Consider the following 16,309-nt stretch of genomic DNA (forward strand, 5'->3'; position numbering starts at 1 on the left):
AACATTGCTGAAAACTGACCTTATGTCTTGATACTGCTTTTGCCCACATGACTTGACACTACCTAGCAGCTTTGGAAAATAATTGCACAGAAGATCAGGTAGAAAAGTATATTATTTAAATATTTAGTTCTGATGGAAACTTCTCCTAATGAGTGGCAGCCAAATGAGAGTAAATCTTTGTAAATCTTTGTCGTATGTTAGAACCCAAGTGGCACAGTTTAGCAGGCTAATGTTCCTGCTCTAGCCATTTGTATCGTCTGTATTTCACAGTTGACTGGCTCCGTAAAATATCTTAGTGGATTAATACCCTTGCAGAAAAAATATCTCTTTAACCTTCAGTTTACAGGTCTGTCACATATATGTATTGCTTCCTTGTCTGCCCTCTCACTTCTGTGGCTGGTCCCTCCATCTCTCGTCCCATCTTTCTCCTTCCTTGCCTGTTTTGTGCCTTTCATGTATCGCCTGTCTTTTCAACCTATTTTACTTTTTCTCTTCCTTCTTGGCCTCTTCTCTTATGTACATGTTCCTGCTTATTTTTGCAGGTGCCATCCCTCATGTCTTGTCTTCTGACTTCCTTTCTCGGTCCCTCCCTCCATTTCTTTGTCACTCTCTTCTTTTATCACCTTTCTACCTTCGGTGTCTTCTCTGTCTCCCTTGACTCCTCTTTTCCTGCCATTTCCTTTTCTTAGGTCTGGGTTTTGACAACATGTTCGTGAAGGAAACAATGTACACAGAGTGGGTTTTGAATCTGCCTGTGTAAACCACTATCTTTCTTGGGTCAGCCTCTTTCACTCATTGCCTTGACACTATCAATCACATCTTGTTTCAGCTTAGTCAGGTATTCATCTCTCACCTAATGATGTTTAGGCATTTCCTTTCACCTCCACATAAGCACGTGAATTTACTTTTATGAGGGGCTAGTTTATAACCATTATCCACTCTGCTTATGCTACTCTCTCCTGTGTGTGTCACTCTAATATGCTACTGCTGACTACATTGGCACATTAAACCCAGTGGCGGCTACCATGCATTTAGAGTGGGGGGGTGGGCAAAATACGGGTGGAGTTAATATAATAATAAAAAAAAGGCACTTACCTTACTGGCTTGCTACAACATCCTCCTCGCTCCGGTGTATTCTGTCCTTGAAGCTCCATACCCAGGAAGCTGCACTACCCAATCCTGGCACTGCTCTCTTGAGAGTAGCATCGGAATCGGAGGGAGCGGCCTCTCTCAGTGCTCTTCAGACAGCTGTGTGAGGGAAGTTTAAAGTGTGGATGTCAGGCTGGCCGTCACAAGATGGCCGGCCAAAGGGACATGCACACTTTAAACATAGTGCACATCTCCCTGCCGTCACTCAGCAGCAATTGCCCCGCCCCTTCCAGACACTCAGTTCAGGATGGGTAGCTGCAAAATAAGATGGTAATAACTAAACCTTATCACCATTTTATTTTTCAGCTTTTCTCCTGCAGCGCGATGCTCCTTCACTCTCATGGAGGAGCCACTCCTGACTAAACCCATAACTCTTGGCTTTGCCATTGCTTATCTTACATGGGTTCCATTTCTCATCCTTGTCCTCTCTCCAAAACATGCCTCCACTCTATTTGTTCCACTTTCTTCCTTGCCTCCTCTCTTCCTTTGTCCTGTCTTTATCTTTCCTTGTATCCCTTCTTAGTTTGGAGCCCTTCTGTCTTCTTTCCCTTCTCTCTCCATACTTTGTCAGCTGTTTCTCTTCCTTGTCTGCTCTCTTCCTCTCACACAGAGATCTTTTAAGGCATTGACAAAGTTAAAAATTGCCCAGGACACTCAGTTCAAAAGGGGCTCCCTGGGAAAGTATATCTTGTATTGGTTTGATCTCTGTCTTTTCTATTTTTCTATTTAACCATGTCTCCCCTTTGCCTACCTCTTCCCTTTTCTCTATGCAGTGTCATTTTAAGAGGTCCCAGGCAAGACCTATTGAACTGTTTTTGTTGGACCCTTTCAAAGTTCAACATATAATTTAGCTTTGCTTGGCATCATGTAGGCTTGAATTACCCAAAAATTGCCAAATCAATTCAGACTTGTTGCATACGGGGTCCATGAAAACGTTTCCCCAAAATTCTTAAAATGACACTGCTCCCACATTTCCTTACTGTTCTTCCATCCACAGTAGTTCCATACGTTCCTTATCTTTTCCTGCCTCATTTCCTCTCATCTTTGTATCCACTCTTTGTCTTCGTCATGCTCTGCTCCTCATCCCCTTTCTTCAGTCCCCTTCTTCCATCCTTGACTGCTGTCCACCTTTCTTTTCTCCCTCCTTCCATTAACAGCTGATTAATTTTAAGAGGTAGAGATAACTTGTATATGTGGATATGTTCTTGGTTGGGGTAGTAGGACTTTTGTAAAACAAAGACCACTGTGTACTTTGCCTGGGAATCTTTTTGCTTGTTTCTCATAAGGGTTATTGAAATTTATGCTGTTAAATACACTTTTTGAACATATTTTTTTCACAATGTTCTTTCTGCGAGAATTTCTTCACACGTAAGATGACAAAATGGCTCCATGTAACCGGGACACCATCCTTCCATTCCAAGACTGTGATTTTATACATCATTGTAATCAAATGTATTGATCAATTACAATGAACTAAAGACTACAACTCCCAGCATGCATTGCTATGTAAAAACAAAGTCCAGGAATGGAAAAGTGGTGTCCCAATGACACTGAAACATCTAATTACCCTATCTGCTCATCTTTAATTTCATCCTCACTCGCACATTCATTCCAGACTTCCGCTTTGCTTATATTTATCACACCCTTAACAACTATTCTTCAATTCATTTAACCTACTTCCAACACTATTGCTCTCATAAATGCATCATACAAAGTTGCTCATCGATTGTCCCCACTGTGCACATGTCATGGCTCACTGTATCCACTGGAGTACTGAGGGAGGGTTGCTCGTCTTTTTCTCCTAAGTGTGCCCTATGAAACGCTTACCATGGCTGCCTATCTCTGGTGCATGCCTGTGAGCTAGTCCTCTACTGCAGGGTGGAATGTATGTAACATATATTCAGGCTACCTGTAACCAGTGCATGCCGTTAGTTACTTCTCTGTCCTGTGCAAACGTTATAAACTATTTATCCTGCTGTCTGTAATCAGTATTCATTGTAGGTTGCTCTTCTGCTGCTCCTATGTGGAGCCTATTGAACATTAATTGTGGCTGCCTGTAACAAGCCTCTTTTATAGGTTTGCTCCTCTGTTGTTCATGGGTGGACCTTTGACAACATATAGTCTGGCTATATAGTCAGTCCTGTAGATGTCAGATGTTGTAACCAACCTCGATTGTAGATCTGTGTGAGTTGTATATTTACATGTTCATTATGTGTGCATTGTTCATGTCACATACAAATTTTATATTTTTCCACATAGTTACCCTTGCATGAGGAGAGGAAGACAACCTCCAGTGTAGCGCCAGCTAGTAGACCTGCATACCATGAGAGAGAGACATACTACCCAGACATATTGTCTGAATAGGCATTCAATAATGGATCTTTGTGATCAGTTGGAGCCTGATCTTATGCCTGCCATTCGCAGTCCTTATAGCATACCTCCCACTGTTCAAGTGATGTCAGTGCTACACTTTCTGGCCACTGGGTCCTTTCAGAGTACAGTGGCCATAACTGCAGGGATATCTCAGCACATGTTCAGTCTGGTTTTGAAGATTGTACTTGTCAGGATTGTTGAAACAACTGGACAGCTACATCAGGTTTCCCCAAGATGTGGAATTGGCCTATGTAAAGGCAGAGTTTTATGCAATGGGACACATTCCACATGTGGTTGGAGCCATAGATGACACCCGCTTAGCCTTGCTTCCTCCAAGTGCCAATGAACAGGTGTATTGTAACAGGAAAAACTAGCATGCCATCAACGTTCAAATTGCGTATTTGGCAGACCAGTGTCAGTCTATGATTCCTTCATCATGCGGAACAGCAATATCCCGCTGCTGATGGCAACTCAACACAGATAGGGCCTGGCTGGTTGGTAAGTCAGATTTGACATGTATGTTTGCAAAGTTTATGTCCTGCTATCACAATTGTGCATGTCCTCAATATATATTTGTGTATTTCTACCTATTTGCTTACAGGTGACTCTGGCTATCCTAACCGTCCTTGGTTGTTGCCACCAGTGAGGCACCCACCCACGCCAGGGGAAGCCTGATACAATGAGGCCCAAGGAAGGACAAGGAGTGTCATGGAGCAGACTTTTGGGCTCCTGAAGGGAAGATTTTTCTGCCTGGACAGATCAGGAGGAGGCCTCCTCTACTAGAGGCAAGTCTACAGGTATGTGACCAATGTAAGTGAAAGATCCCCGGACTGGGGACATCAGTACTGAAATCTGTCTGTACCATGGGGTAGGAATATTAGGAAGCTATGGTATGGTTATGGGATAAGGCTTTACCAGGTGATACAAAGGACCAATCTGTATGCCGTTTGGCTTGTAGAAAGACTGATGTCCCTAACTTCTGTATCCTGTGGTTTAGCAGTACCTGACACCTTAGCAAATGTCCTGAGGTTACTATCAGTTATACTCTATGTGCATGTCTACAAGTAACTGTGTGTAGATGTAGCATGCAACTGCTCCTGCTGATAGAGTCCATGTGTGATGTCCATAACATAGGATGTACAATACAGAGGGACATATTGATAGCAGAGTTGCCATGCACCACAGTTGTACATGGTTGATGAATGACACATACACAGGACCTGTGTTCAAGTGTGATTTTTTGTGAACAGTAAAACAATATGTGTGACTAGTAACTTACAAAAACACAATATAAACATTGAAGGGTTCTGTCATGGTGGCGGGAATCATGAGGGTAGCTGCTACACTATTAAGATACACAGGGGCTGATTCTAACCCCGGCGGTCTTCGACCGCCGGGGCGAGGGTCGGCGGGAGCACCGCCGACAGGCCGGCGGTGCCCCGCAGGGCATTCTGACCACGGCGCTTTGGCCGCGGTCAGAAAGAGTAAACCGGCGGTCTCCCGCCAGTTTACCGCTGCCCTCAGAATCCCCCATGGCGGCGCAGCTTGCTGCGCCGCCATGGGGGATTCTGACCCCCCCTACCGCCATCCTGTTCATGGCGGGAAAGCCGCCATGAACAGGATGGCGGTAGGGGGGGTCGCGGGGCCCCTGGGGGCCCCTGCCGTGCCCATGCCAATGGCATGGGCACGGCAGGGGCCCCCGTAAGAGGGCCCCGCAAGGTATTTCAGTGTCTGCCTTGCAGACACTGAAATACGCGACGGGTGCTACTGCACCCGTCGCACCTTCCCACTCCGCCGGCTCGATTAAGAGCCGGCATCCTCGTGGGAAGGGAGTTTTTCCCTGGGCTGGCGGGCGGTCTTTTGGAGACCGCCCGCCAGCCCAGGGAAAAACTCATAATACCCTCCGCGGTCTTCTGACCGCGGAGCGGTATTATGGGGGCGGAATTCTGGCGGGCGGCCTCCGCCGCCCGCCAGAATTAGAATCACCCCCACAGTGTCCTTCTAACATGGGAAAATGGAGATTGGTTTCAGAAGAATCAACAGTGTGTATCTGTGGCACACAAGGGGAACAGGTCAGGAGAGGTTCACTTCATGGCAGTGGGTTTGGTCTTGGCATTTGCTCCTCCTGGATGTCTGGGTGGATGTCCACGTTTGCAGGGGGGGGGGTCCTCTGCTACAGAGGGTGGGGTGTCTAAGTCATGTCCTTCCCCTGGCAGGGCCTCAATTCCACTAGCAGCCACAGATGTTGAAGGGCCTGGAGAGTCATTACTAGTGGAAGAGGCCTGATGTTGTGCTACAGACCTACTCAGGATAGTGTTGATGTCCCTCAGCATCCCAGCAATGGAAGCCAGGCAGGCATTTTGTGCCTGCCACTGCTGCATGACTTCCTGGTGGGGGTCCCTCTGCAGCTGTTGGATTTCCCAGATCATGGTGATTACCTGGCCCATCATGCCTTGGGAAATTTTGTAGGCTCCCAAGACCTGGGAGATGGTTTCCTGGTCAGTATTGTCCCTTTGAGCCCCCATCGTCTAGCCAACACCATCCCTCCCACGCACCCTACCCCACGTGCCTGTGCCCCTGGCACAGTGTGCTCACTCCCAGTGGGGGCAGGACCATCATTTTCAGGGGTGTCAAGATGAGACTCAGATACCTGTACTGTGGGGCACACAATAGTCCTTTAGACACAGGTTGGGGGTGAATGGTTGCCTGTAATGTAGATGCAACAGGGCTGGGAGGATTCAGAATGGGCAGGGTGAAGCTGACAGTTGTTGACTGACCAGGTGTCCCAGATGGGACAGCTTCCTCTTCAGTGTCCACACAACCAGAGGTGCTGTCCTCACTGGGGCCTTCACCCAGAGGGGTTGTGGCAGTCTCGGGTATCCTGTCCATGGTGAAATTGGCAAGGTTACCTATGGGAGAAGTGGAACACAGAGTTGCTGTTACATTTAGGCTATTATTGATGTTGTGTGAGTTGCAGACAGTGCCTTACCATGATCAACAGAAATGACAATGGCAGCTGCTGCACAATCTTGCTTGGTACAACATGAGACTGTGTAATTTCAATACTAAACACCATGCTTGTAGCTGTTAAACTATGTTGGTAGTGACTGGACTGCTGATACCATCTTATGTTGTCTGATTATTTACATGAGTATTCATCTTTGTTGCCTAATGAAGTGGCTGACATGTAACATGGCACACAAAAAGAGGTGTACAATGCACAATGGTGTAGAGTAGTGACACAATATGGGAGTAAGTAATAGACATTGACCTGTAACTGGATGTACTGCATGTGCATCCACTTTGGCATCTAGATTTCCAACCCCCGGTGGGTATATTTCAATCTTAGGAATTTTTATTCCAAGAGCATTGTGATTGTGCACTCAGCTATAGCTGTGTTTTGCTTGTGATGATAGTGGGAGTGGGCCATTGCATTGCTGTCATTGGCATAAACTGTTTCACACTTGCACAGTCAAAATGGGTTAGATTGGTAGTTAGTTTCACATGCATGACATCTCACATATGGTGCACTGTTCAGATTTTCAAACTGGTGGGATATTGCATTCTGGGAATAGTAGTGCTATGAGTTGCCAGTACTTCAGATTCCATTTCCAAGGGCTGTGGAGCCAGGTGAGTTTAGTGTGGCATGCCAGAGAGGGGTGCTGGAACATTTGGACAGAGGTGTAGTGGGTGGTATGTGAATTGGGGTTGGTTAAGGTGGTGAGGGGGCATGCAAGACATGACAATTGGGTGACATGGATTTTGTGTTGACTTACCTGACTCCACTCCCCCAGGTATTCCAGTCAGGCCCTCAGGATGCTGTATCTCCAAGACCTTCTCCTCCCAAGATATGGAAGTAGGGGGAGGAGGTGGGGGCCCACCATCAGTCTTGAGTCCCACGTGCTGGTGCCTGGATACCATGGAACGTACCTCCCCCCTGAGGTCATTCCACCTCTTCCTGATGTCCTCCCTTGTGCTTGGATAGCTGCCTACAGAATTGACCCTGTTGACTATTCTTTGTCACAACTCCATTTTCCTGGCAATTGATGTTTGTTGGACCTGTGCTCCAAACAGGTGTGGCTCTACCCAGGCAATTTCATCCACCATGACCCTCACTCATCATCCGTGAAACGTGGGTGTTTTTGTGGGGACGTGGTAGTGGTGGTAAAGATGGTGTGGTAGTGTTCAAAGGAAGAGGCTGGAGAAAAAGGTAAATGGTGAGGTGTAGGTGCTGTGATGTGAGTGGGTGATGGTTGTTGTGGATTGTGTGTGGTAGTAAAATGTGTGTTATGTATGTTGTGCAGCTGTGTGATGTCTGCACAGTGAAATAAAATGTATGTGGATGCCTAATGTTGGTTTTCTATATCTGTGAACGATTTAACTTGTCTGTGGCTGTGTGTGGCGTTCAGGTTGCAAAGAATTGTGGGTTGTGTAGGGGTGTGTTATATAGTACAGTGTGTAGGTGTGTTGGGTGTTTGGATGTGTGTCAGGTGTAGGGTATTCAAACTATCCAATGTCATGCTGTGTTCATTGTGATGTGAGTTGAGACCACCAATGGTTTTCCACCAAGGAAGAACCGTTGTTGTGATTTGTGGATCGTAATCTGATCAGTGAATTTATGTCGGGATGGTGGTGCTGGTGGTGGAACCGCCTCTTTTCCATTCTCCAGTGTCCTGGCGGTTTCAGAAACGTGTCTGTTTTTTGGCAGACTTCTTAATGTAACTCTTAATATGGCAGTCGGGTTACCACCAACATGGCGGTCTTTTGGCGGCCGCCACTGCAGCGGTCGTACCGTCAGACCGCCAAACACATAATGAGACCCCATGTGTTTAAGGCGCTAGAGAGGTGTTTGGGGATCAGGTGGTGGCAGGAAACATGAAAGGTTTATATCATCTGAATTATGGTCTACAGATATTTACAAATGTCTCACAAATTGGATTCCAGTAATCTGCTCCCTTTGTTAGAATAGGCATATGATTAAGGTGACAATTTTTCCACAGACGTCATTTTTGAGGCCATTGCTTACATCATTACTGATCATTTTGTTCAATTAGCTGTTCATTGGTAGTTCACCATTGGAGACACAGCTATAAAACTGTACACACTCTCCACAACTATCCTTTAGAACAACATTTATAATATGAATGTCTTGTAATTGCTAAATTATGGGATAACGACTGCGAAATAGTTATTTAAATATCCTGTGTATCTGATGTTATTTTATATGACTATATCAGTTGTGAATCCTTTGCTAGTACATAAATCACTTCCTTTCACTAATAAAGTCTTTAATTTCCTTATATTTTCAGCAAGCAAATCTATATTACATTTAGGGGGTGATTTAAATTGCAGAGTATGGTATTTTTTTTGCTAAGGTGACAGAGTGAAATACTCTGTCGCCCCAACGCAGTAACCGGACTCCAGATTTAGAGATGTCCACCAGCCCGGTAAACATCTCTTACACTAGCAGGGACCACTGAGATGGTGATTCCTGTCAACGCATTGAAAGTGTGCTGTGTGGCTCCCTCAATGTGATGGTGCATATGGCATACTTTCAATAGCTTCTTTTAATTTTCAAATGTAAAATCCCAAGGTGGGTTTTCTTTTTGAAAATAAAAAAGCAATGACCTTCTGACCATGCGATTTCACGCACTGGGATCATTAAAATGTTCTTACTTTCACGGATTGCCACTTTTAGAATGGTGGAGTGAGAAAGCAAAACACTGGCCATGTGTCTACCCACTTTAAGTAGGGTGAGAAGACAAATAGCTGAACCACTGATAGCCCTTACTCCATAGGGCCATTGGAGACGGAGTAGTCTCTTACTGGCAGACTTAAGTTCTGCCCATTCTAAATGAGGCAGATGGATAGATCTTTAGTTTGACAGAGAGGTTACTCCATCGCCGTTGTAAAGGGGTACCCTTTCCACCAAATTCTAAATCAGGCCCCAGATCTTCAGGTACATGATTTATTTTAGCTGCCAACAGATTTATATGGTATATCTATGGTCAAAGCTATTGTTATATTTTGCAACTCTGTGCTATAATTTTGTATTATTTGTTTTTCTTGTCCAGTACAACAGTATATTTTTTCTTTATATTAAACTTCTATTTAAGTCTCTAACATTATTTAATCCCATTGTCCTATTCAAGCGAAATAAGTTGGGATTTCATTTTATAGTTCTCTCTCTACATATGACTTACGTTTTTGTGCTTCACAATTAAAACCCAGCAACAACTGTGCTATGTATTGTACAAAGGAAATATTGGGAGCGTGAGAATTGAATACCAACAATTATATTCTTTCTGACCTTCTGGTGACCTTAATTATTCAATTGACCTCCAGTATTATATTTCTTTGAGATATAAACTTCTATAAGCTGCAATTGTCCTTAGATGCAATATGAAATGGGTAATAAGTTTGCAATAATACAATATTGGCCTTATGTGGGTATGTACTAAAAACTTGGCCTACGTTCCCGTGGTTTATTATCAACCCTAAACATAAAATCACACAATATGCATTGTCACCCCATATTTAGACTCATGCATAAAATATAATATCTCAGTGAATTAAGTAAAAACGGGAAAGCAACGAAGTTGTGACTACGAATAAATGTTCTCAGCACCTGCAAATACTGCAGCCCTGTACATCCACGACCGAGATTCGGTATACTGATTCACTAATGCCATCAAATTCCTGTATGTCAGACACTTCAACAGGCATACAAATTACAAAAACGTAATACATAACATTTGCCCACCAAATGCCATTAAGCCACGCACACAAACTGATTTTATAACGGCTGCAGACACCTAATTTAACACTTTTTAAGAACATAGCACATAGTTACAAAATGTGAAACCAGGTTAAAATTAATTTTATGACAGGGATGAAATGGAAGAGAGAAGTAAACAAAAAATAAATTGCTGGGGTAGAGAAAAAAAAGGTAAACCCCAGATCAAATGAATACTGAAAGTTGCACAGATAATTGGGGCCAGATGTACCAAGAATGCCTTTTGCGATTCGGAAATAGCGATTTTTAAGAAATCGCTATTTCTGATTCGCAAAATGAAATGTATCACATTTGCAGTACGGTAATAGCGATTTCTTAAAAATCGCAAATGCTATTACCGAATCGCAAATTGCGATACCGGCCCCATTCGCACCTATGTGCCTGTAGGCCCATATATGCGAATTTTTTGCAGTTCCAAAATTGCGATTTCTTAACTGGAAATCGCTATTTTTTGGAAATGCAACACCCCAGGATGCTGGGGGCCTAAGGCCCCCTCTGCTGCACCCCAAAAAAAAATTTCACAACATGTAAGGTACACACATGCCAAAAGGGCATGTGTGCTTTACATGTAAATTTAAAAAAATCATTTTAAATGCATTTTTAAAATGTGCACATGGTTACCACCAATGGTGGTAAATAGCAATTCCTAAATGCCCAATTCGCATTTAGGAATTGCTTCTTACATGTGCTTTAGAAATCACAAATAAGGAGTCCTTATTTGCAATTTCTTATTTACTCTCTAAACAGGGTCGCAATTTTAAGGAATCACTATTTTAGCGATTCCTTAAAATTGCTTTCAGAATGCCTTAGATACTTTCTGAAATGGCTTTTTGCATTCGCAAACGGGCATTCGCACTGTTTGCGAATGCAAAAAGCTTTGATATCTCTGGCCCTTAGTTTCTAAACAATGGAAGAGTAAGATGGAAAAAATAGGTTTTGGCAGTTACAAAAGTCTGCCTAGGAGACAAGACAATCAAATCCACAAGTGAGGAGCAGTATCACTCCGTCACCGTGTGCAATATGCTGTTTGGTGTATCATTCCACCTCCTATAAGTTGCTTGCATTGAAATGCATGAGGAAATATTTTACATTTAAAAAATACACTAAATCTTCACATATTTAATTATGTATCTCTTACATACATGCACTTCATATAGAAAGCTTTCCTTATCTATATTTCTTTTTACTGCAATTGCATTTTCAATTATTTTGTCAGGACTCAAGTGTGAGCTGTTCCCACCACCACATTTACTACCACCATGATTACCATTACCACCATGTGAAAAACCACTATGAATATCATAACCATTATTACTACCGTTACAATCATTAAAACCACCACCAACATTACCTGCATACAGCAAGAGTGCAAGCCAGTGTTTGCTTTACTGCATGAAAGCCAGGCCAATTGCCTTTGACAATGCTTTCTTTTGTTTTTTTGTCTTTTTTTCTGTGCTATTGATTCTGACTGTTGAAAATGTGTATGCATGTCAATCAGTCTTGGGGATCAAAGTTTAAAAAAAAGCGACAAGAGGAATACTCTGTATGTTGTTAATCTATATAGAAGGGGATGTAATGGTAGAGTGAGGTATTTGGTGTTCAGTTGTTTTTCAATGTATTACAAATAGATGAAGCCGAGCATATATTTTGAACGTTTTGACTACAGAATTGGATGCTGCGTGTGTGCAGCTGCAGATTAAAAAAATAAAATATAAACCGAAGACTTACCGAAAATGTCGAACAATGGTCCTGCTGCTACTTAAAGAAGATACAGCCACGAGCGTCTTCAAACAGAACATCTTTGTGTCCGTTTAGCGTTCAAAAGTAATCGCGTTTAAGTTTAAGAGTGGCAGTTTGATGAACAGCATTAAATGATGACTTCATGCAAACAGGAGAAGGCTATGTACTGCAGTGTGCCCTAGGGCGAGGTTATTGCATAAATAAACAGCAAGGGTACACTTGCTAAAAGTTAGCCATCTGATGACATTGACGGCTGTGGATTTACCTTTGGCATCAAACAAACCAACTAGGCTAATCCAAAAATTTTACTGGAACACTTTTCAGACCGGTATTTGCACAATACTCATCATGTGTTTTATTGCAAGGACCCTGTGTTCTGTGGTTTTGTGCTTGAGTAATCATGACCTGTTAACAGGCAGTTCGTTTGCAGTTAAATGCGTGACCTGCTGAGCCTAATGTTGCAGTGAAGAAGACCCATATTGTACCTTTCTAAAAAGTAAATATAGGATAAAAGCCCTTTTTAGTCCATGATTGTGTTCTCATTGTACCTGACTGAGCTGTTCGTGCAGTTAAGGATGTTTCAAACATGAGAGGGTCATTCATGTTAGAAAGCAAAATATATAAGACTATGCACACAAATGTTTGTCCTGTCCACAGTAGTAGCTCCGCTACAAAAACTAAAAGGGCACCTTTTTGGTGACATGGTACTCTATGATGTTCCCCAACATTTCTCCACCTCTATGCGTCCCCAGCTAACAGTCTTGGGCCCCCATCTTTCTCAATATCTCACTTTCATAAACCATCTCTGCTCACAAATTCAATCATAATTTCGTTGCTGACAACATTCAGACCTTTTGGCTCCCTAATTTCACCGTGGACCTATATAGTAAACTTACCAACTACCTCAAACCTCTGTGCCAATAGCAAACAACAATTTGCAATACAATGGGTCTTACATTTGCTTTAGTTAGAGTTATTGGTGTTGTAACCTTTCTTGCCACATAATTTGGTCAACCCTGCCTCAAAATTTGTTTTTTTCCTGCCACATAATTCCAGTGGCCCTGAATACAACTAAATCACGTCCATTACCTTCTTCCTCTATCTGCAGCCAAAAATGAAAATGTTGCCATTTAGCATCCTAATTTAAATCTGCCATGCTAATTCCAATAGAACACCACTATCACCACCCGCTCATCAGAGCTGCAAAGACAATTCCCAAAACCAGACAGCCATGGAGGAGTAACAAGAGAAATAAACTAGAAGGGTCACCCAAACATATCAAGGGTGTTCAAACAGTCATAGTGTAATAAGGATGTTAACTTGGCCTGAATCATGGTCATAATTACCATAAGGAAAGATTAATAAAACATATACGATTATCATATAAACCCAATAAAAACTTTATCAGAAATATACGTTTGGCATTAGAACAACAACAAAATCGCATTTGTAAGAAACATGGTCATGTTGAGCAAGTACAATCTAATCAATTAACGTAGCAATCTGTTGCCAGGCTCATATAAGTTACTGCAGGTAAACAAAGAAAACTGTTATGGACTCTGCAAGAGTTGCACACATGAAGGTCAGCCCATTCATATCTTGAAAAATCGTCGGGGGTTGGGATTAATGTGGGCAGTTCCATGTTTATAATGATAATTATGTCATGAAGCAGTTATACATTTGAAATATCTTCTTGCATTGTTTAGTCTATGGAGTCATACCCTCGTGCATGTAGGATACACGCCTGTGAAATGTTTTCTACCGTGCCAGTCAGTGGCAGCTCCTCCGTTTGGGCAGAAGGGCCTAAACCTCCCCTCCCCCGCCAGCCCCCTGCCCCCGCAGCAGCTGCACAACCTTTACCAGGAAACAATCATAAACTTTGTTTATGATTGTTTTCTAGTAAAGGGGTCGGGCCACTGGGGGAGTGACATGCACTGAGGGGTAGGGCACAGCACTCCTCCTCAAACCTCATGTGTGTTTGCCGGCCGTCTCGGGCTGGCCAAACACACATGCGCAAAAGGGCTCTCTCCAGCCCAGCAACCAGCCTGCACATGCTCCCAGTCTGCCTGGGAGCGTCCACCCTGGGGCTCCCAGTCGATCCTGATGCTGCTCTGAGCAGCGTCAGGATTGGTGTAGGGCAGGCCGGGAGCCTGTGCCTGCAGAGCCAGCGAGGAAGCAGCAGAGCAGAGCGCGGCGTAGGAGAAGATAATTTGTTTTTTTCATTTAATATTTATTTCCTCCCAACCCCCACCCCCACGGTCCACCCCGCCCCTTCCGAGCTTGCAAGCCGCTACTGGTGCCAGTAATACTTTATATCCTTTCTTCAGCTGAAACCTAAGCAAGTGGTTTTCTGATATAAAATATCGGCCTCCTTATATGGGAATTATAGTGCATATCATCGAGTCAGAGCTGTTCCGTTCATTGTGAAGGTGTCTGGCGAGAACAGCCAGGCTGTGGTGTGTCATTGAAGGAAGCGAGGGTCCTGCACATACATTTTACAACTAAAGGTTTAACAGGCATAAGAACAGAATGAAATAAAAATATAACCATTACACATGTATTTCACCAACGCAGGAGATCAGGCGACTGGCACTCATGACTCTGATGCAGCCGGTTCAATGTCCACGTTATTTCACTTTCAGTCCTCAATTAACACAGACATTTTTTAATGAAGCGAACCCGTACAGAAGGGAGCGGTATAACGGGACACATAAGAAATTACTAAATTGCACCCATTTCTGTTTAATAAGCCATCGGTATTTAAACGAGAGTTAGAGCTATTGGCTCTGTAAACGCAAACAACCTACATCTGAGAGGAATTCACACAACTTTAAACAAGTGGGGAACCCCCACTCTGTCCTGGCGTTTTCACTTGCATCACTTTGCACGCTGGAATTTCTGAACCCATACAATCAAAATGGTAAAAAACCCGAAATCCCTCGTGCGCAAGATGTGCTTCAGAAATATGCCAGGACTGCCTCAAGGTGCTATTGGACATGCTTCAGCCGGGCATTTATGAAATCAGGAGTTTGCTGGCCCAGTTTTATCTTTGTCAAAATTGAGGGAGCTTAGGAACAGGATGACTTTGGTAACTCCTAAAGGCGTGTATTCTGCAGTTTTTGTACAAGGGCCACACAACTCTTGGGCAGCGCTGTCCTCCCGCCCAGACAGGAACTCACTGTGCAGCAGCGCATGGCGCTAATTATCCATCTTTCCCTCCGTGGAAAGCTGAAGTGTCTGAGTTAAGTACCCGGAAGGGACGCAGCCACTGGTGGCATCTCAGTGGCAATATGGAATTCCAGGCTGAACTCTTAGAGCCTGGCCGCTGGACTCCGCACGTTTACCAGCTCAGAAGAGGAAGGTGCTATGTGAGGACAGGAAGGTGTTAGCTGAGTACATACCCCGGTAATGTGCCAGCTGAGAACACTCTTGCATCAGCGTCATGTGTATTTGTTTTGCAGATCATTGGAGGCACTTCGTATCACCGATGACAATGTTGAACATAGCGCTAGATCTTAGCATTACACAGCACAAATGCGATGTTGGAATGACACCAGCCATCTACAAGGACCACACTGCACATTCTTTTTCACATGGACAGAGAGCTTACAATGCATCATCGGAAACACGTTTGATCGAGTTAGAGCTATTAGCTTTGTAAACTAGAGGATGCGTGGCAATACACATGTGCAACGGCACCCCGCACAAATCTCATGGGGAGGGCGGGCAAGAGTATGACTGTCATGTGCTACTCGTTGTTTATGTCTCTGGCCAACTGGAACTGCAGAGTGGTCTCGATCCTTGTAGGTTCTGCCTTGATCAAGGTAAAAGGGGCCCTTTCTGGTAGCCATGGTGCTGCTGACGATGGAACGCCAAAGGCAGTCCGTGCCCTCCAGAAGGAGCCCCAGAGGAAAAACCCCAAAGGGAAAAAACCTGTATGGCTGGAACTCCCTGGAAGGAAAAATAAGCAAAAAGGTAAGTCTTCCAATAAGAAAACAAATACTAGAAGAAACTGGAACAGGTGAGGAAAAAAGCTGGAGAAAAAACAACCGGAGCGAAGATCACCACCAAAGGAAGTGTTGCAGCGCAAGGAGAACAAGAATCACACTCCTTATATGCCCTAAAACAGGAAATGACAGACAGGAAGAAAAAAGACACCATGTTGGATTGGGAAAAGACTATAGGAGGATATAAAGAAAGGCGCCATCTTGGAAAAGGGTCCTAAAGCATGCAGGGAAAAAGGATAGAAGC

At 43.8% G+C, this 16,309-nt stretch overlaps 1 protein-coding gene across 1 annotated transcript in view; it reads right to left on the bottom strand.

Moving 5' to 3' along the window:
- Positions 1 to 12,226, bottom strand: part of OTC (ornithine transcarbamylase) — a 264,368-nt gene extending 252,142 nt beyond the window's left edge. Inside the window, exon 1 of the mRNA XM_069204233.1 lies at positions 12,047 to 12,226. Within this exon, the coding sequence (XP_069060334.1) occupies positions 12,047 to 12,117 (71 nt within the window). The 5' untranslated portion in view covers positions 12,118 to 12,226. The remainder of the gene's footprint in view (positions 1 to 12,046) is intronic.
- Between the last annotated feature and the right edge of the window lie 4,083 nt (positions 12,227 to 16,309).

This window comes from Pleurodeles waltl, chromosome 8 (assembly GCF_031143425.1).
Source record: "Pleurodeles waltl isolate 20211129_DDA chromosome 8, aPleWal1.hap1.20221129, whole genome shotgun sequence".
Classification (NCBI taxonomy): Eukaryota; Metazoa; Chordata; class Amphibia; order Caudata; family Salamandridae; genus Pleurodeles; species Pleurodeles waltl.